Raw genomic sequence first — 25,827 nt, forward strand, 5'->3', positions numbered from 1 at the left:
GCAATGACAAACAAGCATAATTATTTTATTTTATTTCTTAAAGTTTTATTTATTTAAGTAATCTCTACACTCAGCCTAGAACTTGAACTAATGACCCCAAGATCAAGAGTCTCATGATCCTCTGACTGAGCTACCCAGACACCCCCCACAATTGTTTTAGTCGGGGAAATCTTGCAAAGGATTCTTAAAATTTACTTATAGTCATATCATGTCATGCAAAAAACCTTCCTTAACCTATTCATTTCCTGCCTATATTAGCCCAAAATAGTCCCATTTTACTGATAATATAAAGTCCAGTGCACAACTAATGCCTAACCTCAAATATACATTATTTTGTTTTTTTATTCATCCAAATACCACTGAGGCTGAGAACAAGGCACAATAATAGAAATCATCCAATCTAATCTTTTAATCTTACAGAAAAGGGAACAAATAAGGTACAGAGCAGTTTATTTGTTCAGAATTAAGATTTTTTAAATGTCTCCTTATTAGAATCCGATTCATCAGAGGAAAAAAAAAAATGAAAAAATACCGGTAAGTGAAAAGATAAAAATAAAAGCCTTGCCTAATATTAACTTCCTGGAGAAACGCTACTGATCACTGCTAACTTCCGAATGCATATTCTTCTAGACTTTTATACACATTTTAATGTACTTTTTAATTCTTTGTCCCCCAAAATGGGATCTTTAGAGTTAAGTGATTTGAAATTCTACTGTCCTATCGATAATTAGTTTCTTTGACTGCCAAAATGAAAAGCATACCAAAGTACATTTTCATACTTCACTAACTAAATTTATATACTGGTTAATTGATAAATATTATAGACAACTCTTTAAAGTTTTATCTATTCACACTTTTTCCACTCACTACTCAACTTAATACAATTGGGCTTCCTTCATAACCACTAGGAACCACCCCAACTCCACTCAAATTATTCTCACTACAGTCATCATGATCTGTATGTCCCCAAATTATCATCTGTATAATAAGTTTCAGTTCCAAATCCTGGGCTAAAGGATCTTCTACTATTGTAGCACTTGGCTCACACATTTTGGAAGTGCCACTTAGGAAGGCAGTATGGTAAGGAAAGGAACTAGGTTAGTGGTAAAAAGATCTAAATTTTAGTTCAAGATTTGCTAATGACTAAGGAATCCTATGTAAATCACTGAATCAATATTAGACTTTAGCTTCTTGCAAGTTAAATGAAAAGTTTGGATTCTTACTTTTTCCTCTATAACTCTCTATTTTGAAATATTCTGTACTGCAAGTTAAACTTATCAGCCATTTACTACTACTTTTTTCCAAATAAATTATCAAAAAGCACATAGGTACATATAAACAAGTAAAGATCAGTAACAATTTTTCAGTTTTCACATATTTTAAAAAATAGCCCACATACTACATTCCTTCGTGGATTCACAGACTGAGAAATGTCTCACTAGATAGTTTCTAGGGATTCTAAGGTTAAAATTTCAAAATGCGAGGCACTACAATAATGTAAGACACACTAAATTATCACAGTTCTAAAGTCTAAAGCCATAATTCTTTCAGTCCTCTAACATGGGAGAAAGAATACATGTTACTTTCTTGAAAAATATCTGTGAGAAAATTATAGATTAATTTTGTTGCAAGATACTACAAATGGCTTACTTGTAAAAAGACCTGTGGAAAATCATTCAGGACTGACTCAAGTAATTCAAGGCCAAATGTTCGAGTCATTTCTGTCATGCCTACTAGCCAGTAAGGGGCATCAGCATTAACCAACTGACAAAGATCCTGGGAAAATAATTCAAACAATAAATAAAAAATAAAACATTTACATGCTAGAATGAAATGTGCTGTTCAGAATTCATAAAAGTAAAAAAATTATCTCTTCTTATATGGTATATTTACTCCTCAGAAACTAAACACTGGTAATGCAAATTCTGACAAACTATATACTTGATTAAATAAGTAAACTTTTAAAGAATCGTGTAGCTTTTGACAAGACATAATATAAACAGATAAATGGTTAATAGTCTTTTAATGAAAAAACACTTATAATAATCCTTTAATAAATAATTAATAAAATTTCAGTGCTGATAAATCTCATTTTACTTAAAAGATTTATTCACGACAAATAATGTAAAAATTAGGTACTTGTATATCAAATTATACTAAATAGGCCAAAGGTTTATTAGTTAAATTTTAAGTTGAAAATTATTTTTTATTATTAGTTATTTTTCTAGTATAATATAATATGGTATTTTCTAGTATAGTGTAATTCATTCTATTTCCTTAAAGTGAAATGTTACATTTTATCATGTTAGTTAACTGTGGATAGTCTTTAACATTAAAGAAGTTTTTTGGAATACTACTTGTGACACTTCAAAATTGGACACTTTTTAAAAATTGACACTTTAAAAATTAAACCAAACATAAAATGCAAAAATCAAAAATTTACACAAAACTATATTCTGTAATAAAAATTATTTTTTATCAATTGAAATACCTGGAAAAGCATATATGCATCTTTAGCACAAGGTTTGAGGGTGCTGACACATCTTCTGTTACTGTTTCCTTGGACCAGTACTGGCTGTTCTATAATATCTGTAGTCAAAATCAGATGAGTTTTAGGAGTTTATAAGGACCTTTAAAAAATCATATGCACTACTTAAAATAAATACATGTTTACGCAATTACAAACTTTATAGGCTCAGAACTATGCTTTGAAACTGGGGGGGGAAATACTACTTAGCAATGAGAAAGAATGAAATCTTGCCATTTGCAACAACATGGATGGAACTGGAGGGTATTATGCTAAGTGAAATAAGTCAGTCAGAGAAAGACATGTATGTTTTCACTCATATGTGGAACTTGAGAAACTTAACAGAAGACCATGGGGGAAAGGAAAGGGAAAAAAATAGTTTCAAACAGGGAGCAAACCACGGAAGACCCTTAAATAGAGAGAACAAACTAAGGGTTGAAGAGGGGAGCTAGGGGAAAATGGGTGATGGGCACTGAGGAGGGCACTTGTTGGGATGAGCACTGGGTGCGGTATGTAAGCGATGGATCAAGGGAATCTACTCCCGAAACCAAGAGCACACTGTATACACTGTACATTAGCTAAAGTGAAAATAAATTATATTTAGGAAAAACAAAAAAGAGAATGTATCAGTAAGATGAAAAACATATGATGATTCGTCATTAGGAAGATGGCGGCTTAGGAGGACGCTGGGCTATGAAGCTTGAAATCAACCACAGGAAAAAGTCTGGAAAACCTCCAAAAGCATGGAGGTTAAAGAACACCCTACTAAAGAATGAGTGGGTCAACCAGGCAATTAGAGAAGAAATTTAAAAATATATGGAAACAAACAAAAATGAAAATACAACAATCCAAACGCTTTGGGATGCAGCGAAGGCAATCCTGAGAGGAAAATACATTGCAATCCAGGCCTATCTCAAGAAACAAGAAAAATCCCAAATACAAAATCTAACAGCACACCTAAAGGAAATAGAAGCAGAACAGCAAAGACAGCCAAACCCAGCAGAAGAAGAGAAATAATAAAGATCAGAGCAGAAATAAACAATATAGAATCTAAAAAAAAACTGTAGAGCAGATCAATGAAACCAAGACTTGGTTTTCTGAAAAAATAAACAAAATTGATAAACCTCTAGCCAGGCTTCTCAAAAAGAAACGGGAGATGACCCAAATAGATAAAATCATGAATGAAAATGGAATTATTACAACCAATCCCTCAGAGATACAAGCAATTATCAGGGAATACTATGAAATATTATATGCCAACACACTGGACAACCTGGAAGAAATGGACAAATTCCTAAACACCCACACGCTTCCAAAACTCAATCAGGAGGAAATAGAAAGCTTGAACAGACCCATAACCAGTGAAGAAATTGAATCAGTTATCAAAAATCTCCCAACAAATAAGAGTCCAGGACCAGATGGCTTCCCAGGGGAGTTCTACCAGACGTTTAAAGCAGAGAAAATACCTATCCTTCTCAAGCTATTCCAAAAAATAGAAAGGGAAGGAAAACTTCCAGACTCATTCTATGAAGCCAGTATTACTTTGATTCCGAAACCAGACAGAGACCCAGTGAAAAAAGAGAACTACAGGCCAATATCCCTGATGAATATGGACACAAAAATTCTCAATAAGATACTAGCAAATTGAATTCAACAGCATATAAAAAGAATTATTCACCATGATCAAGTGGGATTCTTTCCTGGGATGCAGGGCTGGTTCAACATTCGCAAATCAATCAATGTGATACATCACATTAATAAAAGAAAAGGTAAGAACCACAAGAGCCTGTCAATCGACGCAGGAAAGTCCTTTGACAAAATTCAGCACCCTTTCTTAATAAAAACCCTTGAGAAAGTCGGGATAGAAGGAACATACTTAAAGATCATAAAAGCCATTTATGAAAAGCCCACAGCTAACATCATCCTCAACGGTGAAAAACTGAGAGCTTTTTCCCTGAGATCAGGAACATGACAGGGATGTCCACTCTCACCGCTGTTCTTTAACATAGTGTTGGAAGTTCTAGCATCAGCAATCAGACAACAAAAGGAAATCAAAGGCATCAAAATTGGCAAACATGAAGTTAAGCTTTCACTTTTTGCAGATGACATGATATTATACATGGAAAATCCAACAGACTCCACCAAAAGTCTGCTAGAACTGATACATGAATTCAGCAAAGTTGCAGGATACAAAATCAATGTACAGAAATCAGTTGCATTCTTATACGCTAATAATGAAGCAACAGAAAAACAAAGAAACTGATCCCATTCACAATTGCACCAAGAAACATAAAATACCTAGGGATAAATCTAACCAAAGATATAAAAGATCTGTATGCTGAAAACTATAGAAAGCTTATGAAGGAAATTGAAGAAGATACAAAGAAATGGAAAAACATTCCGTGCTCATGGATTGGAAGAATAAATATTGTCAAAATGTCAAAACTACCCAAAGCTATCTACACATTTGATGCAATCCCCAACAAAATTGCACCAGCATTCTTCTCGAAGCTAGAACAAGCAATCCTAAAATTCATATGGAACCACAAAAGGCCCCGAATAGAAGGAATTTTGAAGAAGAAGACCAAAGCAGGAGGCATCACAATCCCAGACTTTAGCCTCTACTACAAAGCTGTAATCCTCAAGACAGCATAGTATTGGCACAAAAACAGACACATAGACCAATGGAATAGAATAGAAACCCCAGAACTAGACCCACAAACGTAGGGCGAACTCATCTCTGACAAAGCAGGAAAGAACATCCAATAGAAAAAAGACAGTCTCTTTAACAAATGGTGCTGGGAGAACTGGACAGCAACATGCAGAAGGTTGAAACTAGACCACTTTCTCACACCATTCACAAAAATAAACTCAAAATGGATAAAGGACCTGAATGTGAGACAGGAAACCATCAAAACCCTAGAGGAGAAAGCAGGAAAAGACCTCTCTGACCTCAGCTGTAGCAATTTCTTACTTGACACATCCCCAAAGGCAAGGGAATTAAAAGCAAAAATGAACTACTGGGACTTTATGAAGATAAAAAGCTTCTGCACAGCAAAGGAAACAACCAACAAAACTAAAAAGCAACCAACGGAATGGGAAAAGATATTTGCAAATGACATATCGGACAAAGGGCTAGTATCCAAAATCTATAAAGAGCTCACCAAACTCCACACCCGAAAAACAAATAACCCAGTGAAGAAATGGGCAGAAAACATGAATAGACACTTCTCTAAAGAAGACATCCGGATGGCCAACAGGCACATGAAAAGATGCTCAACGTCGCTCCTCATCAGGGAAATGCAAATCAAAACCACACTCAGATATCACCTCATGCCAGTCAGAGTGGCCAAAATGAACAAATCAGGAGACTACAGATGCTGGAGAGGATGTGGAGAAACGGGAACCCTCTTGCACTGTTGCTGGGAATGCAAATTGGTGCAGCCGCTCTGGAAAGCAGTGTGGAGGTTCCTCAGAAAATTAAAAATAGACCTACCCTATGACCCAGCAATAGCACTGCTAGGAATTTATCCAAGGGACACAGGAGTACTGATGCATAGGGACACTTGTACCCCAATGTTTACAGCAGCACTCTCAACAATAGCCACATTGTGGAAAGAGCCTAAATGTCCATCAACTGATGAATGGATAAAGAAATTGTGGTTTATATACACAATGGAGTACTACGTGGCAATGAGAAAGAATGAAATATGGCCCTTTGTAGCAACATGGATGGAACTGGAGAGTGTGATGCTAAGTGAAATAAGTCATACAGAGAAAGACAGATACCATATGTTTTCACTCTCATGTGGATCCTGAGAAACTTAACAGAAACCCATGGGGAAAGGGAAGGAAAAAAAATAAATAAAGAGGTTAGAGTGGGAGAGAGCCAAAGCATAAGAGACTCTTAAAAACTGAGAACAACTGAGAACAAACTGAGGGTTGATGGGGGGTGGGAGGGAGAGGAGGGTGGGTGATGAGTATTGACGAGGGCACCTTTTGGGATGAGCACTGGGTGTTGTATGGAAACCAATTTGACAATAAATTTCATGTATTGAAAAAAAATGTAAAAAACAAAAACAAAAACAAAACTAAATCGAGAAACTGTCTCGGGGTCTTGGGAATTATTCCAGTTCCCTATGCCTTATGTGGGAAAAATAAATAAAATTTAACAACCAAAGGGGGAAAAAAAAGATGAAAAACATATGATGAATAAAGGTCATAACTTTGAAAAAAAAAAAAAAACTCTTTTTATACAAAATACCATCATAATCACTCTTTACTATCTTATGACATTTTTAAGCTTAGCATCTTTATCCATACATTTGATTTTCCCAGTCTCCCATTCCCGAACCCCTTTATTTTATGAATTTGAAATTCACATGATCTTTCCATGTGCCTTTAAATATCAAACATATAAAAGTTTACCACATGGGTAATTTCTATACCATCTCAGCATATAAAAGAGAATTAACCACTTGATCTGCCATAATTACTATGTCAGTTAATACGTACTGACTAGCTAAGAGTCAGCTACAAAGGTGTTTCCCAACTCAGCACTTCTTTGAATACTAATAAGATATCATTTTCTGTTAATTATGACAGCCTGCTTTGAATAAATGTTGACTTAATGAAAACTTGAAAAAAAAAACAAGGTTCTAAGTGTTTCTACCTTGTTAGAAAGTATTAAATAAGATACTGGTCTTTAGAGGCACAAAGCTAAAACCACCAATGCAGGAATCATACTCAGTTTATGAATGTATAACACACCCAAACTGGAGAACTGACATTTTACCCTGTAAATTTACTCCTTAATATTTCAAATTCTAGAATTCCCCAGGGAAACATGCAGAAAAACCAATATACCAAAGTGGAAATACTACGATAAACAACAGATCAAGAATGCCTAAAACCAAACGTGAAAAAGCTGATCAATGGTGAACTTCAGGAAAAGTGAAGGAATAATTAGAGTAGGCAGCAAGCATTACCATCACCTACTAAGACTGCCATTTTTTTTTATCAGTATTACCAAAAGAACCTCAAATGAAATGACAAACTGCATTTTAAGAGTGGGGTAGGGGAAGCTATGTAAAAGGGAAAACCAGTTTAATCTTTAGTTTCTTGAGTAAATAAAGCAGATAGGTTGCTCATGATGGTAGTACCGTATGATCCTTTAAACTAATCATGGGAAAAAATTTACTTTTCATCCAATAAGGAAAATAAATGAAAAAAGCAGAATTTCTATAGCTAAAAGTTATCAAACTGTAAAAACTGTAACAGAAACAGAGCATCTTTAGCTGACTGACATGTTTCTAAGTTTTTAGACAGTTTTTTAAAATTACAAAGAAAAAGATGTTTAAAGTTACAATAAAGATACTTGATGAAGATATGAAAAGGTTAATGTTTACATTATATAAATATTCATTAACACATGTTAAAAGGCACAGACAAAAATTCACATGAGGGAAATTCACTCCTGAAAATTTACCTCAAAGAAGTAAATCAAATGGAAAAAATATGTAAGAAGACACTCAAAACAGTATTAAAATACTGAACACAATATAACTGTCCAGCAGGAAACTCGTTCATTAAATTGTAGAACAGCTACAAAATACAGTGCAACCGTTAAAATTTAAATTACAAAAATAAAAGAATGACATGAAAAATTCATGGAACATAATGTTTGGCTAAAAATACATACAATGCAACAGCTGATATAAAAAAATGTGAAATTATACATAATTAGAAATAAACATGGAAAATAAAGAGCCTCTTCTTGGGATGATAGCACTGTAAGGGATTTATCTAAACTCCCACTGTCAACGTAATAATATTGTTAAAATAAATCTGTTTTTTAAAGTATTCTAGTTTTTGGATGCCTAAGTTCACAGGGCAAAGATGGAAAATAAAAAGAGGAATCAGGCAAGCAAAACCACCCACTGTGAAAAGGAAACCACTTTTATCACTCTACCTCGGTGCCGTTCGTCTTCAGCAACCATCCTCTCAAAAACAACAGTAACAACTTGTCGCACTGTAGCAGCAGCTGTATTATTTGTAATATTATCTTTTGTGAAGTGTAGTCGAAAACAAAGAACAATTGCCTAAAAGAACAATTTTCATTTAGTGTGAAATAAGATTGAAGAACATAATAACTATTTGTTTTATTAGACATAACCCAAAACTAAATAATTTATGTTTGGCCGTTCCAATCACAGATACCAGAAGTCCCACCCTCTTCTCTTATACAATAAAGCCACAAAAATCCTTGGATTCTGAAATAATTCAAACTGTGTAAATATACAGCCACATAAGATTTGGTTAGATAATGTGAAACACACATTTCACAACTTGGTTCTTTTTTTTTTTTTTAAGTTTATTTATTTATTTTGAGAGAGAGAGAAAGACCAGGGGAGGGTCAGAGAGGGAAGGAGAGAAAGAATCCCAACCAGGCTCCAGGCTGTCAGCACAGAGCCTGACACAGGGCTCAAACTCATGAAACCATGAGATCATGACCTGGGCCAAAATCAAGAGTTGGCCGCTTAACCCAAGACTGAGCCACCCTGGCACCCCACAACTTGGTTAATATATGTATAAAAATGTGTTATGCTTTTATTTCCCCAGAATGACTTGTTTTGCAAAGAACAAGTACTCAAAATTTGTTACATCACTAAGTCACTTGGAGAAATATAAATAGGCTAAACACATAAATGAATAAAATGATAATTTTTAAAAGAAGTCATTCTTTATTTTTAAAAATCAACTTCAGGTTAAGTTATAATTTATACACAATAAATTCTAATCCTTTAAAGTATTTAATATGATGAGTTCTTTTAGTTATATTCCCCCATGAAACTACTGCCACAATCAAGACACAAGACAGTTCCATCACCCTAAAACTCTGCTGATGCTCCTTTGCCCTCCACATACTCCTCCGCGCTTGGCCCCAGTCAACCTCCTGGTTGCCTTTTTCATTACGGTAAGCTGGCATTTTCTACAAACACAGTCATCATTCAGTATGCACTGTTTTTTGTATCTGGTTTCTTTTACTTGTAATGTTTGTAAAATTCATCCATGTTGTTCTCTGTATCAGTAGTTTGTACTTTTTTATACCTGAGTAGTATTTCACAGTATAGGTATACCAATATTGTGTTTATCCATTCATCTGCTGATAGACATTTGAGATGTTTGCACTTTTTAGGCACTGTGAATAAAGCTGCTGTGAACATCAAATACAAGTCTCCGTAGAGACGTGTTTTCATTTACCTTGGATAAGTAACTAGAAGTAAAAAGGCTAGATCATACGGTAAATATAAGGTTAAACTTTTAAAGAAAATGCTAGTTCCCCAAAGTGATTTTACACACCTTACAAAATTTTACAATTTTAGACATTTTTTAATGTTTATTTATGAGAGAGAGAGGGGCAGAGAGGGGGGCGGACAGAGGATCCAAAACGGGATCGGTGCTGACAGCAGCAAGCCCGATGCAGGGCTGGAGCTCATGAGCCATGAGATTATGACCTAAGCTGAAGTCAGATGCTCAACCGACTGAGCCACCTAAGCACTCCTACAAGTGAAATTATTTTTAAAAGGTGAGAAGGAAGAGTTCTTACAGGGAAAACTCAAAGCAATTCGGGAGAATACTGATAACCCCAAACACATTTTTTTCTCTCAGTTTCCTATTCTTCTATATTTTTCTGCTACTTTTCTCTTTTCCTATTCATGACTAAGCCTGTCAGCTATTCCCAAAGGACTCTGTTCAATCACCTTAACCTGATTTTAACTCTAACCTGAGGAAAATAAAGCATTAGTGGTTTTTTTAACATGCAATGTCCATTATCACAAGAACTACAGGGAAGTTGCTTTCAGTACAAACGGTACTAGGCTTTCCTTTTTCAGGGAGCTTATTCAAATACTGTCTCCAAAGCAATTATGAACTTTGACCACAGGTTTCCTACCTTAGAAAGTGCCTCATCATGAACTACCGTATTGGTTGTTAAAAGAACAAGAACTGTTTGAAGTAGCTTAAGTTCTTCAAGACTGTTTTCCATTAGCTGCCAAAGCATATTAATTATATTTCCAGCTGCAGTCTGTAAAATAATTATTTGAATTACTGTCAGCAAATAAAATATAAGGTTTTAGGTCCCTAAATAAGAAAAGATGTACAAATATTACCTCACTTGGAGAGAAGTTCTTGGTCATAATAACAAAACCTATGTTTCTGGATCTATAGGTCAAAACACATCTTTCAACTAATCTGAGATTTAAACTAATTTTTTCTCAAAAAATAAATTTCTTTAAAATGTACCATTTGAATATATGCAAACAGCAGCATGCAGTTCTGAGATGTCTAGTCAAAAAAAATCAAAGCTCATTTCTACAATATGGGTATATTTCATGTGGACATTTATAAATATAGTCATGCAAGTTAATTGAGACTGACTACTACTGTTTCATATATTATTCCCTTTACAATGTCATAAAAAAACAAAATGCAACTCAAATTAACAAAACATTTATAAACTCAATTAAATTGGACATCATTTAGAATGCTGTATTAAAGGCAAAAGAATGTATCGCTTCTATTAAAGTACCTTATGGAGTACCACAAAGTTAAAGACCATTGCACTCGAAAGCAGGATGCAGATAGACCGCTGAAATGTTTTTCAGTGTTGTACTATCATAAGGTAATTAGAAACCACTGAAATTAATGAACAACAAATTATCACTTCAGATAATATAGCAAAGTCATCATTTTTCCTTTTTAAAAATAAATATTTTCTCTTATGTGGATCCTGAGAAACTTAACAGAAACCCATGGGGGAGGGGAAGGGAAAAAAAAAAGAGGTTAGAGTGGGAGAGAGCCAAAGCATAAGAGACTCTTAAAAACTGAGAACAAACTGAGGGTTGATGGAGGGTGGGAGGGAGGGGAGGGTGGGTGATGGCTATTGAGGAGGGCACCTTTTGGGATGAGCACTGGGTGTTGTATGGAAACCAATTTGACAATAAATTTCATATACTGAAAAAATAAATAAATAAATATATTCTCTTCAGTGATACTGATCTATAGTACTCAATGGTGTCTTCTTAGTCATGACATGACAAAATGCACTTCATCTTTATTCATTATTCATGAGTGCTTAATAGTGAGAAAATCTGGTGATCTTTTAAAATTAAGCCATGTCCTTCAAGCACATAAATTGTTTTACATTAAATTATCAGGTATACTTCATTTTCCCCTAATGAAAACTCCCGATTTGATTCTTAAGTACACAGTTTAAATTAAGATCTTCACATTACCTCAGACACGACTTCATGGGACATGAGTCTCTGAATGGCGGCCAAACACAGCTGAGTAATCTTCGGCTCCTTGGTTCCACAACCCATTAGGAACGGCTGAACAACCTCTGAGCTGTTCTCTTTCAAAGCTTTATTTAGAACACATATAAAATAAATTATTAAATCTAATTCATAAGTAGAAATACTTTTATGTATTTACAACCAGTAATAACAATCTTAATAAAAACCACTTTATGTAAAATAAATGCCAAAACAGAAATCAAATAATAAGAGTTAAAATACTTCAGACAGATATTACAGACTGTATCTTAACTACCCCTTAGCCTCAGCTTTCCCATGGCCTTCTCCTAGCACTGTTTTTTGATTTTCCTTCATCTCCTGCTGCAAACTTTTTAAGGACAACTTCTCAGAAGTTCTATCCTGCCTCAGAGAAGCCCTCTATTTCTTCAACAGTGCAGAGGGAGAAATATGAATAAAAATATTCTAGAGCAGAAAAAGTAATTAAAAATAGTATATACATCATCCTCATTACCCTTCTGAATGTTCAGAATCTCCACACAATCTTATTACATGCTCTGAATTTATAGAGCCCTAATTTCTTCTTCAAGAAACAAACTCATTAAAAACAGTAACATTACTCCTCTTGTTACTAAAGCATCACTTTAAATTAATTGGATGCACATGCTATAATGCCAAATCTTAATTTAACCCCTTCTACCAAGCCAATTCTTTCAGAAGTTTTAAAGTGGTAACAAAAATCTAAGAAGTTAGAAAATGCACAAAACCAAAAATTAAATTTACAAAGTGAAATTAAGTCAATACACACTTAATGGCTATACAGAGATGAATGAGACAGGTCTGCCACCCTCAGAGAATTTAAAAAGACAACATGGGATTCTAAGGAAAGAGAACATTAAACTTATGTGTTTGGCATATGGTTCTCAAAGGTACGACACCCATCAATTATTTTTTGAGATTAAGAATTGTAATGAAGACATACAAATCTGAGTTTTAACATGTTTTCCAAAAGAAATTGTTAGAAAGTCATCCACGATCACATTAAAACCGTAAAAGCAGTGTTAACATTAATTTCATCATTTAAATCCCCACCTTTTTCTCCCAAAGCTCCCATTATAGTATGCTAAATAAAGACCACAATTTCCTACAGCATACTCTGCAAAGTCCTTCGGTATGCCAGCATAAATTACTGACTTAAGACAGCTAAGAGATGGCAAATATGACTGGCAAAGAACAGTGTTTCCAAAAGGGCTCCCCTTGCCTTATTTCCTTGATTTCCTAGGCATAAACGTTTTGATTCAAATCAAGACACAAGGTACCGTAACAATGTCTCAAAACATTTCTATGAATGATTAACAGAAGACAATAAAGCTCAAAAAATACTGTTCTGAAGCAGTAAATATCCTACCATATTCAATCCTGCTGGAATTGCTGAAGCGTGAGGCTACCCCAACTCTGCTGAACATGCCTAGTTACTAAATGCCATTCAGCAAATAAAAGTTTTCAACAGTAACAAGTTGCATTTATCATTTTTATGATGTTAACATGTTTCTCATCTGAGTATCATAATAATCATAGAGAGTTTTTAGAGCATGATTTGGCTCAAGTGCATAGTAAGTGGTAAAGCCACATTTTGAAAACAGGTCTTCTAACTCCTGGTTCACTATTCTTCCCACAACATTATGCTGCCACTCTTTAAGGTAAACAGCACTTAAAGCAAATCAAAGTTCAAACAGTTACAAGTATCTCAGAGGAACCAATGATCTGCACTTTCATGCTGTCTGCCTGAAGTCTTCAGGTAAATGAAGGAAAAGAAACTGTCCTCATAGAAGGAAAAAAAAATGTACTTTCATAGAGTCTCTGATGGAAGTGACTTCAAGACACATTCAACTGTCACACAGAAAAATCAGTGCCAATATTAATTCTGTCAATTAAACTGATACAATGCTTTATCATCACTTAGAATTGTTCCTCACAATGTCATCTATCAAGGCCATTGTATTCCCTCGTCTCTGATAACAGTCACTCTGACAGGTGTAAGGTGATATCTCACTGTGGTTTTGATGTACATTTCCCTGATGATTAATGATGTTGAGCGTCTTTGCATATACTTGTTGGTCATCTGTAGGTCTTCTTTGGAAAAATGTCTATATAGATCTTCTGCCCATTTTATAATCAGATTGTTTGGGATGCCTCACTTCTTGAAAGAGTACTTCCCTATTGTCTCTGAGATCATCTTCTAAGCCAGTGTCACCCATTCTGCACATTTTGATGCTAGTGCTTTTGTGACCTTACCATTAAGATGTCAACAGAAAATTTCTGTACAACAACTAGGGTGACAGTTTAAATAGCAATTAAACTTACAAGTTATCAACAATGCACATAACTCAAATGACATTAATAGTAATATGAACCTATAAACAAGTTCACATTTGCACCGTAAATGACAGCTACATACTACCTGGCCCACAATGATTGTAAGATGCCATCAACTGTAAGATGCATATCAATTTGGGCAATATTAAAATGTGAAAAAACAGTGCCTCTTAGAAAGAATAACATAAAGTGAGTTTCAGCAAAATGTTGTATATGGGGGCAGTCACAGTTACCCAGGTGTCTCAAGTTAGGATAAATTAAAATAGTATTAAAAATAATTTTTATGAATTTTATTTTAATGTAACAAAGGAATCCAACATCCATCTCTTGCCTCCTTCCCATTCTTTCTCCCAGTTTATATGAGAATAAAATAATAAAAAAGGATGTTTCAATGTTATCAGAATAAATCAATAACAAAAAAAAATACAACGTATTGATGTGTTTTGTCTTTTGAAACACAGTGTGAAAAAAATGTATCTACCATATCCAGATCACAATGCAGTAAGACAGAAATCACAACAAAAAAAAAGTTAGTTTTTTTTTTTCTTCTTGTAAAAGTGATAGTAGTCTTAGGAAACAGAAATTAGCCTGCTCTTCTAATTGAGAGATAGATGCTCTTTATATACAATAATTTTAATGACATGTTATTTTAAATACAGCTTTATATAAAAACCTTCCTACGGGCTGAGACTTTAGAAATCATGAGGAAAAAGCTATATAATGATATAAAGACATCTTGCTTTAACTATTTTTTAAACTCATTCCAGGAAATTAAGAAGAAAAGGCTCAACTCTTTTTAATCAAAACTCTCTATTTCAAATTCCTTCAAAATATAAAGACAGGCTTTTTAGGGGGTAAGGAAGAAAAATTTATTTTTTTTAACCTAAGTCCCTTAATAAATATGACTCCTTTAATAGAATAACACTGTTGGATAAATGTATTTTATTTCCAAATTTTATAACTGTGAGATCAAATGATACACTTTCACACACCTGAAAGAGGTCCAGCAGGTCCCCATATCCTAGGGGTTTCCTTGCTCTGAACAGTTTCACTGCATAATTGTAGTTTTTATCCTGGAAAGAAAGAATTAAACTAGGATACCCCACTATGAATCACATTAATGGGGGTTAATAAAAGTTTCATCATGATAAATTTTAATGGTCATTAAATAACAAATTATAATTCTTGTGAAAGAAATAAAATATGATGTAGATATGATTGCTACCCTCAAAATCCCTTAAAATTTAGTTATGGGAAAGACTGATATTTCTAACAAAATTTTAAAAAATTTAATGGTTCAAATAGTCTGAAAATACTTTAAATGAGTCAAGAATCGAAGGACAAATAAAAGTATGGGCAGTGTCACATTAAAAGCACATTATATGAAAAGGAAGGATTATTTAAAAAATGATGCTAGCTATTACAATTGGTTAGTAATTTTACAAATGAAAAAAGAATCTAGGTCCTCACATCACTCCATATATTATTAAGAAAAAATCAAACAAAAAAACTAAAAGAAAATAAAAATGACTATCACTATGTGGAAGGAGGACTTCCTAAGTGGAGAGCAACAAATCAGAAAAATTATGTTATGTAAAAATGAAAAACATCTCAATTAAAAATTAAAAGGTAAATGACCTGCAGGAAATGCAAACATGATGGGAAGTTAATACCTTTGCTATAAAATAGTTCAAATAATATAAGAAAAACACAAAAACTGAAAGAAATAAATGTAAAATGAAAAAAGGAAATTTAATAACCTCAAAGGAAAATGTTCAATATTAAAAAGAAGTATCAATTAAAATAAGAAGTCATTTACCTGTTCAATTCCCAAAAACATTTTTTAAAACAATAACCAGGCAAGGATGTTATAAAAATACACTCACCTATTACTGCTAAAGGCATAAACTTTTATCAGAAAGCACTGTGGTAACAAATTCCAAGAACCTGTTCATACCCTGTGATTTAATAATTTAATTGCTAGAAATTTACCTTAAAAAAATAATTCTAAATACTGAAACATGCCTCACATAAAGGAATGGTTAATAAGCTACAATCACTGGCTAAAAAATATTATGAAGCAATTAAAAAAATACAAAAGATACCATCAAAAAAAGTATTTATGATATAATAAAAGGCAGAATACAAATTAAAGTTTTTAAAAGTTTTAAAAAATCCAAGGAAAAAAGAATAAATAAGAACACATTATACCATAGAGAAACTATGTAATCTCTCTCACCCACTAGGTTAACCTGCACACAAGGCATTAGTTACAGCCCCCTTGGTCTTCTAGCCTGGATTATAGACACCACCTACCAACAGACCTCTACTTTACTGATGGTACATTGAAATACACCTTGCACACTGCTGGGAGAGTTTACATAAAAACGTTAAAATGAATGTGTCACTTCCTTGATTCAAACTCCTTCCATCCAGCAGCTCAGAAAGTCACACAATGGCAATACCTGAATAGTGTATCCACATAGACCACACTGTTTTATACCTCATATATTTAAGTAATCTGCTTTACTTTCCACTTCTATACCTTATTTGTTGGGCTAACTCCTTTTTAAGCTTTGAGACTCAGCTTAAGATTCCCAGACTGGGTTGGGTGCCTGCCTTCTCTATGTTCTCATAATAAATAAGCCTGTCTATACTTCCATCTTGGCATTTACCACCACACTATGAAAATTCTCCATTTAAAGTCTGTCTCCTTCATTCTTCGGTTATCTGGCTGATATGAATGATGTATGACAAAATTCATCTACTTGAATCATCATAACATGTAAAATTATGACAAAGACTGAAAAGTAGAAAAACACACTAGAGGTAGCACTGACAGACTTACTCGCATTTTGGAATGACTCACTCACTATTGGCCTGCGCTAAATGAGGGCTTACTATTTCCTATGTAATGTGCTAACTTCTAGCAATATAAGGAGAATAAGATATTGATCCTGACCTCAGGAAGTATGTCCTCTAGAAGAAAAAATTTCTGGCAAAGGACTTCAAAAGGCAAATGGAATGAAAGGCAGGCACAAACACACTTTTCAAGTATATTTCTTATATTTCCATATAGACTATAGGTGAGTTACACTACTCATCTTTGTATTTCTTCCAGTGATTCTTACATAATTCTTTCCCTATTAAGAATATATTATGATATATTCTCTAGATATTTGTAAAATATCACAAGCATATGTATTGCTAAAATAGAAAATACTAAATAAAATCAGCAGATAAATTACCTTTTAACATCAGAAAAAAATTCCAAAGTATATTGTTCATTGCTACTTAAAGATGTTTTAGTAACAAGACCATGGAGATATGAAAAAGATGAGGGAAACTGTGTGAGAAAAGAACACAAATCATACACAGTGATCATCTATGTAAAAATTCTATTTGTATACTGACTGTGGCTGAAAGCAGCCATAGGTAGATGTAACCACTACGGTTCTGAATATGGGTTAAACACAATTTTAAGATATCACAACCTCGTTGGTTTCGTTGTTTCAAATATTCAAAAACAGATTCTCTGTTTATGTAATTTTTGTATAACACAAGCCTTCTCAGTCAATTTCAAGTATACCGTAAACTGGCTTAACAAAAACATTTGTAATATATGGTAGTCAAGTGTCAGGTTAAGGCATTTGGCCTCGTAAGTGAAGAGCTGGATGTTGCTATCTATCATTTGCAGTTTTATCTTGAAAGGAAAAGGAAATGTGGAGATAATGATCTGTATATTTGAATCAATGCTGACATTACCTGGCATAGCATTCCCACTTATGTCAGCATTCATGACAGCAGTGAAAACAAAGAAAAATAAACATTAAAGGAGGATGCTTAAGAGAAGGGGAGATGTAAAGCAAAGATTTATTCTGCAATGTAAATAACCTTCCCTTGGAAAATAAATCTCAGAAAACTAAAATTGGCTAGAAATCTGTGCTAAGTATCACTGATCAGACTAGCTGACCCTAATTAAGGATTCTGATTTTTATAGCAACCCTTTGTATTTTTGAAATATGTAGAGATATCTGAGAATTCAATATCCAATTTCATTTGAGATTCCTCCATTGTTTGATATCTTTAACATCCATGAGAGCACAAAAGTAGTAATTTACAGTCCCTACCACCATAGAGAAGTAAACACTTCTCAGGAAATGAAATTTTTTAAAAAGTCAACTAAAAATTGTTTTTAGTGTTAACTATACTCTAATTAAGCAGTTTAGAAACTATATATTGACTAAACTTTCCTTGTTCTTAAGAGCCCTTGATTTTCAAGATGCTAGTGGTCTAAAAATGTATACATTTTAAAGTATCAGTTGTTATACTTGGTAAAAAATGCTAGGAAATAGTGTAAATGCTAATACAGTCCTCAAGTACATGGCCCTGGAAACTATGGACATTAAAGCATGAACTATTAATTGTATGCGCATAAAGATTTGTTTTAGTTTGATTTGAATACAGCTAATTGAATTAAAATGCAATTAATAGCCCCCTATATATTAAACGCATACTGAGACAAAATTTTTCTTACTCCTCCTTAAGATTAACCAATTAGACACCTTACTTTAGTATAGAACTCTGCACCAGACAGCAATCCTCTGAAGAAATCAGTCTCTTTTTAAAATTTTCCATCAACTACAGACCCAATGAAAACTTCCACTGTTGGAGAAATGATTAAGGACTAACCATGATATTAGCAATTATGGTAGCAAAAGTTATTATCTGTAAGGATATTCTAATACGCCTGGCCAACTTAAAAATATCCAGATCATAATTTATCTTTAAACATTAATGTCCTCACAGTTGCTAAATCCACCCAACATGCATCTCCCAAACCCACTAGCCCACCCTCCCAATCCAACCACACCTACCTTTGCCTTTACCCACCACTTTCACTATACCCCTTCTCAAAATGCACACAGAGCATTATTCAATGCTGTGAATAATGTTATGAAACTATATGGTGTTTTGACACAATGTTCAAAATCAGAGAAGAAGCTGTGAGAAACAGATGCAACACAGGAGAGCTCACCCTATGGGCACATGTCCAGCAAAGCTGCAAGCCTAAGTGAAATCCGCCTTCCACCCTTAAACTGCCCCCCAAAAGTCTTCATTTCATTTTGTAATAGTCTTTGAAATTCCACCAATTAGAGCTTTTCTGGTATCCTTTTTTAAAAATGTAAAGAGATTTATGAGAGTTAGAGAGATTCATCACTATTTGGATTTTGGGTAAATTAACTTAATAGGACTATTTTTCTCCTGTAACCAGCTGAGACTAATAGCACCGCTGGAGCTGGAAATGCAGAACGAAGAATCAGTGAAGTAAGCAATGATTAAGTATAAACACCTGGGAGGGAGGGGCTAGTGTGGAAACCTCACATTATCACGGCAGCATACTGTAGCAGGAAGAACATGCCCTGGATTCTCAACAGCCAGGGGCCTCAGTCTAGTTCCACCATTTATCATATGACCTTAGTCAAGTAACTTAATCTCTTTGCATCTCGATTTGCTCTACTATAACATAAAAACATTTCCCCACAAGGTTGTCTTTTATAAGACAAAGTGGCACGAATGTCTCACATGTAACAGATTCTCAGAAAATCCAGTTTCCTTCTTTTCCATGTTCATTACAGAGGCAAGAACAAGAAGGCACCAAAAAAAAGTAACGAGTAGACTATCAAAAGAGTGCCAAAGACAACTCTTAAAATTCCTCCTTGAAAACCAGGTTCAATCACGAGAATGTAAGAAAACATTTTCTTCTTTCTTCCACCCTACTCCCACTCTTTCTTCATGACCATACTGTCTTAGTCCTACGATTCAAAACTCATATAGTACTACTAAATTTATAATACTACGCTATCACCTGTTTATATTATACTAAAGATAAAATAGATCTTGGAAGGTGGACTGAGAACCAACCTTTTATTCAATTCAATACAACAAATATTAATTGAATGCCTTTTATGGGTAAGGTGTGTTTTAGGTGACTGAGAAGAAGTGGAGGAGAATGCAAGTCCTTGCCTGTAAGGAGTTAGTAGTTTAAAGCTTTCTAATTTCAGAGAATTTTGTAACATTCATCCTTGGCAAACCCAATTAGTTCATAAGTTAGGGACTTTTACATATTCTTTATCATAAATAGCATGCCAGGGCACAGAGGAGAGGCTACAGAAAACTGTTGGCTGTTTTTTGTTGTTTTAAAGTGTGCACTTTTACTATTAGTGAAATTTTCATTAATTGTTGAATTTTTAATGCAAAAAATTACCTGCCAAAATTTCGGTGTTTCGTGCAGCTATTGTTTTAACTTTTATTATTCCTGATTCAGCAGCCTGTAAGAATAAAAATAATTAGAACATAAAACTTACTATCAACATGGATTAGCTAGGGAAAGAAATATATATGATCACTGTTACTTTTATTTACAAAACTTCAAATACTAAAGCCTAGTAGTGCCATATACATTATAGGTCGTAAAATATGATTCATTTGATTGTTCACACGCAAGCTCGGCACTACAGCACGTCGCCCTTCTCTGCCTAAGGCACATCTAATCCCTCATGAATTGAAGTGTTCATAAAATATAAAAATAATAAACAGAAACAAAGCCTAATAAAAAAATTAGATTTCTCTTCCCCATTTCATACCTCCTCCGACCATTAAAAAAAAAAAAAAAAAAGCCAAATACCGCAAAATCCAGTAAAACCTTTTTGGATTCAAAGACACTGAATAACCAAGAACTTTATTATTACTTTTAGTTTACATTTTTAAAACAACCATTAGATTTTTATAAGGTACCTAAAACGCTTCACGAGAAGTATGTTTAGTGGGCAGTATTTGGAAGTTATATAGCATTTTACAAAATGCCACAGAATTGTGCTGTCCAATACAGTAGCCATTAAGCACTTTATGTGAGGTTAGTCTGAACTCAGCTGTATTCTAAGTATAAAATACACAGATTTTGAAGACTTAATATGGAAAAGAAATGCAAACTATACCTTAAATATTTGCACTGATTAAATGTTGAAATAATATTTTGAACATATTGGGTTAAATTATATATTATTAAAATTAAATGCCCCTGTTTATTTTTACTTTTTTAATGCAATTGAAAATTACACATATGGATTACATCTGTGGTCCACATTTTATTTCTATTGGACAGTGCTGACATATAACACCGATATATAACTTCCATCATAGAAACTCAGAACATTTTTACTAGCAAGAACCATGCCTATTTTATACTTATACTGGTCTCCAAAAATAATATATCAATATTCATAAGCTATATATCTAAGTTGTCCTATTAATTTGCTTGCTACTTGTTCATTTATTTTGTTATCTCTTATTGCTTACTAAGGGACAAGTGGTAGCAGGTTCTAAAGGTTTAAAAATATTAATGGAATAACAGCAGTGTCCTGTGGGTTCTTAGCTTGAGTACCAGTGGATTAAAATAAATAACACATTGTAGGTTATCCTATGTATAGCAGACCTTCGTCACTTTGTTGGCTTCCAAGCATGTGAAGCCCTTGCCTGTGTCTAGAGATTTCCCAACTTCATGAGTTTAGCAAGATGAGTAAGCAAGTGGAACTTATCTCCCACTATTAAAAATTGAAAATGCCAGATACCTGGCTTTCCCACATGGCCTGGCAGCTTCTTCTAATCCAAACAGACACACCTACCAGGGATTTTGAATATGGAGGCTAATGGCAAAGAAAAGCAGAAACAAGACAGAATTCTTTCTGATGACAGCAGTAAACTTCACTTCTGCTTAAACCAGCCAGTCAGCTTTCACTGCTCACAACCAAGAAGGCCTTAGTTCTACAACTTTAAGAAATGGAAATGTCCCAAATTAAATTAATATGGCTACAAGCAGAAATATAGTCAAAATAAATTACTTCAGGGAAAGATTACTGATTTTCTGATAATCTGCGGGGAGTACATATTAGAGACACCAGAAGCTTAAAAAAATCCTTGATGCCCAGGTTGCAATACATTCCAAGGAATGCCAGCGGGAGCTGGCATCAGTATTTTTTCAAATCTTCAGGTGAGTCCAATATGCAACAAAATTTAGGAGACAGTTGCAATAATGTAGGCAAAAGATGATGGTGGATAAGCTCAAGGTAATAGTGACTGAGATGGTAAGAAGTCAGATTCTGAACACATTTTAGATGTACAAACCATAGCACATTTATAATAAAGATTTGGAGAAAGAAAAATCAGACAAAACAAATACAAAATTCAAGGACACTGAAATTATTATCTATACTTTGTTATACTCACATATCTCATCTCAAACTCTGTTGGGTTTGTTACAGGGCCATTCTGTGGTCACTGAGATTTCTTCTGCCATGATTTTCAAGTTCTCCCCATCTTCACTATAACCATAGGTACCCCGTATACGTTCAAATTCAATATTTCTTTCTGCTTCATTTTCAACAAAAATTGATCACACTGAACCATCATCATAAATAGCAATGTCATTTGTCCTGACTTTCTGGAATTCTAGCCAGCCTGACCTTCTTAACAGTTTCCAAAATCAGTCCTATGGCATGCTAGATTAGTATCTAGATGTCAGTAAAAGATTTCAGATTTGCCAAACACTGTTTTGATTTCTTGAGATTAAGAGTTGACCCATGTCTATATCATAAATAAGTACAAATAAGTATAAATAAATAAGTTGTAAGGAGTATAAAATGTTTACCAATTATATTTACACATATACACAGTAAGGAAAAGGAATAAGAACATTTTTTTAAGTTTAATAGTTCCAAAGTAGTGGTTTAAAAGATACATAAAACCAGTGTTTTCTTTCCTAAACACACCAAAAAAAAACCACCAAAAGGACTATTTGTTGCCTTAGATATAATTAGACCTATCACATAGTTCCTCATTTCTTACATGCAGGTTTCTACTCTCAAATTTTGAAACTGTAACATCTTATTCTCTAGGCACACTGTGTTGCTGGAAAGTTTCAATATCAATGTTTATTGACAACACATGTATATCAGGGTCCCTCTAAGCACTGCAGTCTTGCTTTATACCGAAGCCTAGCTACATCTTCAAGTGTCTCAAATAAATGGAGGTATTCAGACTCAGATTTCCTTCTCTTTATCAAGGACAGTCTATGTAAAGAAGAGTCTTTAACTTCTTGCTTTAAAAGTATCCCCTACTCTGAACAGGTATCTTGTATATCCACAGGCTAACTACTCAATTATTTTAAACATAGTTCTTTTTTATGAATTGGCCCTCATGCATAAAATATTTAAAAAGAATAAGAAGGAGGAGAAGGAGGAGAAGGAGGAGAAGAAGGAGAAGAAGGAGAAGGAGAAGTTGTTGTTGCTGAAGTTGACAAAAAAAAAAAAAGAAAGAAAGAAAAAAAAGAAAAAAGTTGCCAGTTCTGTGGACTGGATAGAGATGACATAGGTTAAGGTGTGTAGTCTAATATCCCTATTCCTGGGTATTCCTGGGGGGAGGCAATCTGTGAGTTTGGGGAAAATACAAAAAGTCTTAAATACACAGCAGTATTTAATGCTTGTTACTCTTAAAATTAATCTCTCTCAAGAAATACCTTTTCTTTTCTTCAATATTCTTTGATTACCCAAATAGACATACTCCCCAGGGACTTTGAATAGGGAGGCTAGTAGCACAAAAAAACAGAGACAAGAGAGAATGTGGACTCCTCTTCCAAGACTGTCTAGAATATCTTTGACCTCACTTCTCACTCAGTAAACTTTTCCTGGGCAAAAATAATTCCCTGGTTTCAATTACTTTCTAAATACTGTAGACTCCCAAATTATATTCCTGTCTCCTAAACTATAGGACTTACTAACCTAAATGTTTAAAAGGCACCTTAGATTCAAGATACTCAAAACAGGTGTCATCCTGTCACCCCCTCTACACACTTCCACTTCAGCCCCAGAAAAAACCTGTTCCTTTTCCTATAATCTCTACTTCTCTGAACAGCAGCAGTATCCATCCAGTCACTGACTAGACATCTGGGGTTTCTCTCTCATCCCACAAATCATATCAGCCACAAAGGCTATGTAGGGAACATATTTTGTACCCTTTCTCTCAAATCCCACTTCTGCACCTTCATTCAAACTGCTGGGGTGTCTGGGTGGCTGAATCAGTTGGGTGTCCAACTTTGGCTCAGGTCATGATCTTGCAGTTTATGGGTTCAAGCCCTGCTTCAGGCTCTGTGCTGACAGCTCGAAGCCTGGAGCCTGCTTTGGATTGTCTCCCTCTCTCTATGACCCTCTCCCGCTCACACTCTCTCTCAAAAATAAACAAACATTAAAAAAAAAAAAACTGCTCATTACCAACCTAAACTAAAAGATTTCTGGACTTACAATCTTGCCTTCCATTCATCCATTGACTCAACTTTTCAATGGTTCCCCAGTGCCTATCCCAACTAGTGTTTCTCAAAACTGAGTAGTTTAAGGACTTCCTTTAAAAAAAAAAAAATCATGAACCTACCCAGTTACTGATAAATTTAAGTTTGTATAAACTTACTAGGAATAAATTCCTATTTTTACAGCTCTTAAATTATAGTTATATACAAGTATATACAAACCCAAATCAACACTAATGCGACAAATAATGCTTTGCTGAAATTAAACCACTGCTCACAAAATGAAGATAACTGTAGGCTTAAAGAGCAGGCTCTCCTACTTTTGGTACTATAAGAGCAGTGACAGAAATAATTTCTTCCATCAATTTTTTTCTCTGGTAACTATGAAAAAGCCTTTCCATCTTTGTGGGCTGTCTATGATTTGTACCGGTAACACTTTATCCCACTCATCTCACTACACGTCTGTTCCTCCATTCTAGCTATATGCCCTATAAGGACAAGAAATCTATTCCATTTGTCGCTCCATATCACTAACGTCTATCACAGTGCCTGGCACACAGGAGCTACATAATAAATGCTTCTAAACAAAAGTATTACAAGTTCTAAGTAGAGAAGGAGACTCTACTACCCACTAATTAAAAACCCAGAGGAAATCTGATCCAGGTATGCACAAGGCCGTCAGGGCTGCTGGTCCACCTTTCTGCCATTCTCTTGGTTCCGTCCTGTTCCATGGGTAGGTCCATCCTTTGGCCACTTCCAAACTTGCCAATAAAAACAGTTGCAGCCATTCTACATTTCATAATTTTATATGAGAAAGGCCTCTTTTAGCAGCTTTTTAAAAAGGAAGAGGAAACTCCTTGTCCAGAAGCACTCACTGGCATTATGTAACTTGGACAGAAATGAAGGTGGGGCTGGTGACGGTGGGGAGGGTTTAAATTAGATTAAACTAATCAAGGTACCCTAAGGAAGGAATGAGATTAATTCATCTCAATCCAAAGGTCTGGAAATGAAAGAAGAGTGCAGCCTACTACAGAAGGAAGCGAGAGGGAATGGATGCTAGGAAGGGAATTAACAGAGGTCCACTACTTGTACTAGAAACAATTTTACAATTAAAAAAAAATTAATGATGCTTCCCTTCATCAAAGTTCCTATGTTCTGTTTTTTCCTATGTTGTCTTTTAAAAAAAATACATACTTTTCACATCTATGAAAATTGACCTCAAAATGAGAACAAATTTACCAAAGGTCCAAATG

General features: G+C 34.4%; 1 protein-coding gene across 1 annotated transcript in view; it reads right to left on the bottom strand.

The window, feature by feature from the left end:
- Positions 1 to 25,827, bottom strand: part of MON2 (MON2 regulator of endosome-to-Golgi trafficking) — a 117,956-nt gene that overhangs the window by 81,978 nt on the left and 10,151 nt on the right. The window contains exons 2-7 of the mRNA XM_040490429.1: positions 20,486 to 20,549; positions 11,824 to 11,951; positions 10,482 to 10,613; positions 8,499 to 8,628; positions 2,492 to 2,589; positions 1,651 to 1,776 (exon numbers count right to left, since the gene is read on the bottom strand). Of these exons, the coding sequence (XP_040346363.1) occupies positions 1,651 to 1,776; positions 2,492 to 2,589; positions 8,499 to 8,628; positions 10,482 to 10,613; positions 11,824 to 11,951; positions 20,486 to 20,549 (678 nt within the window). The remainder of the gene's footprint in view (positions 1 to 1,650; positions 1,777 to 2,491; positions 2,590 to 8,498; positions 8,629 to 10,481; positions 10,614 to 11,823; positions 11,952 to 20,485; positions 20,550 to 25,827) is intronic.

Source organism: Herpailurus yagouaroundi, unplaced genomic scaffold, assembly GCF_014898765.1.
Source record: "Herpailurus yagouaroundi ecotype Mexico unplaced genomic scaffold, PumYag 182, whole genome shotgun sequence".
In the NCBI taxonomy this organism is placed as follows: domain Eukaryota; kingdom Metazoa; phylum Chordata; class Mammalia; order Carnivora; family Felidae; genus Herpailurus; species Herpailurus yagouaroundi.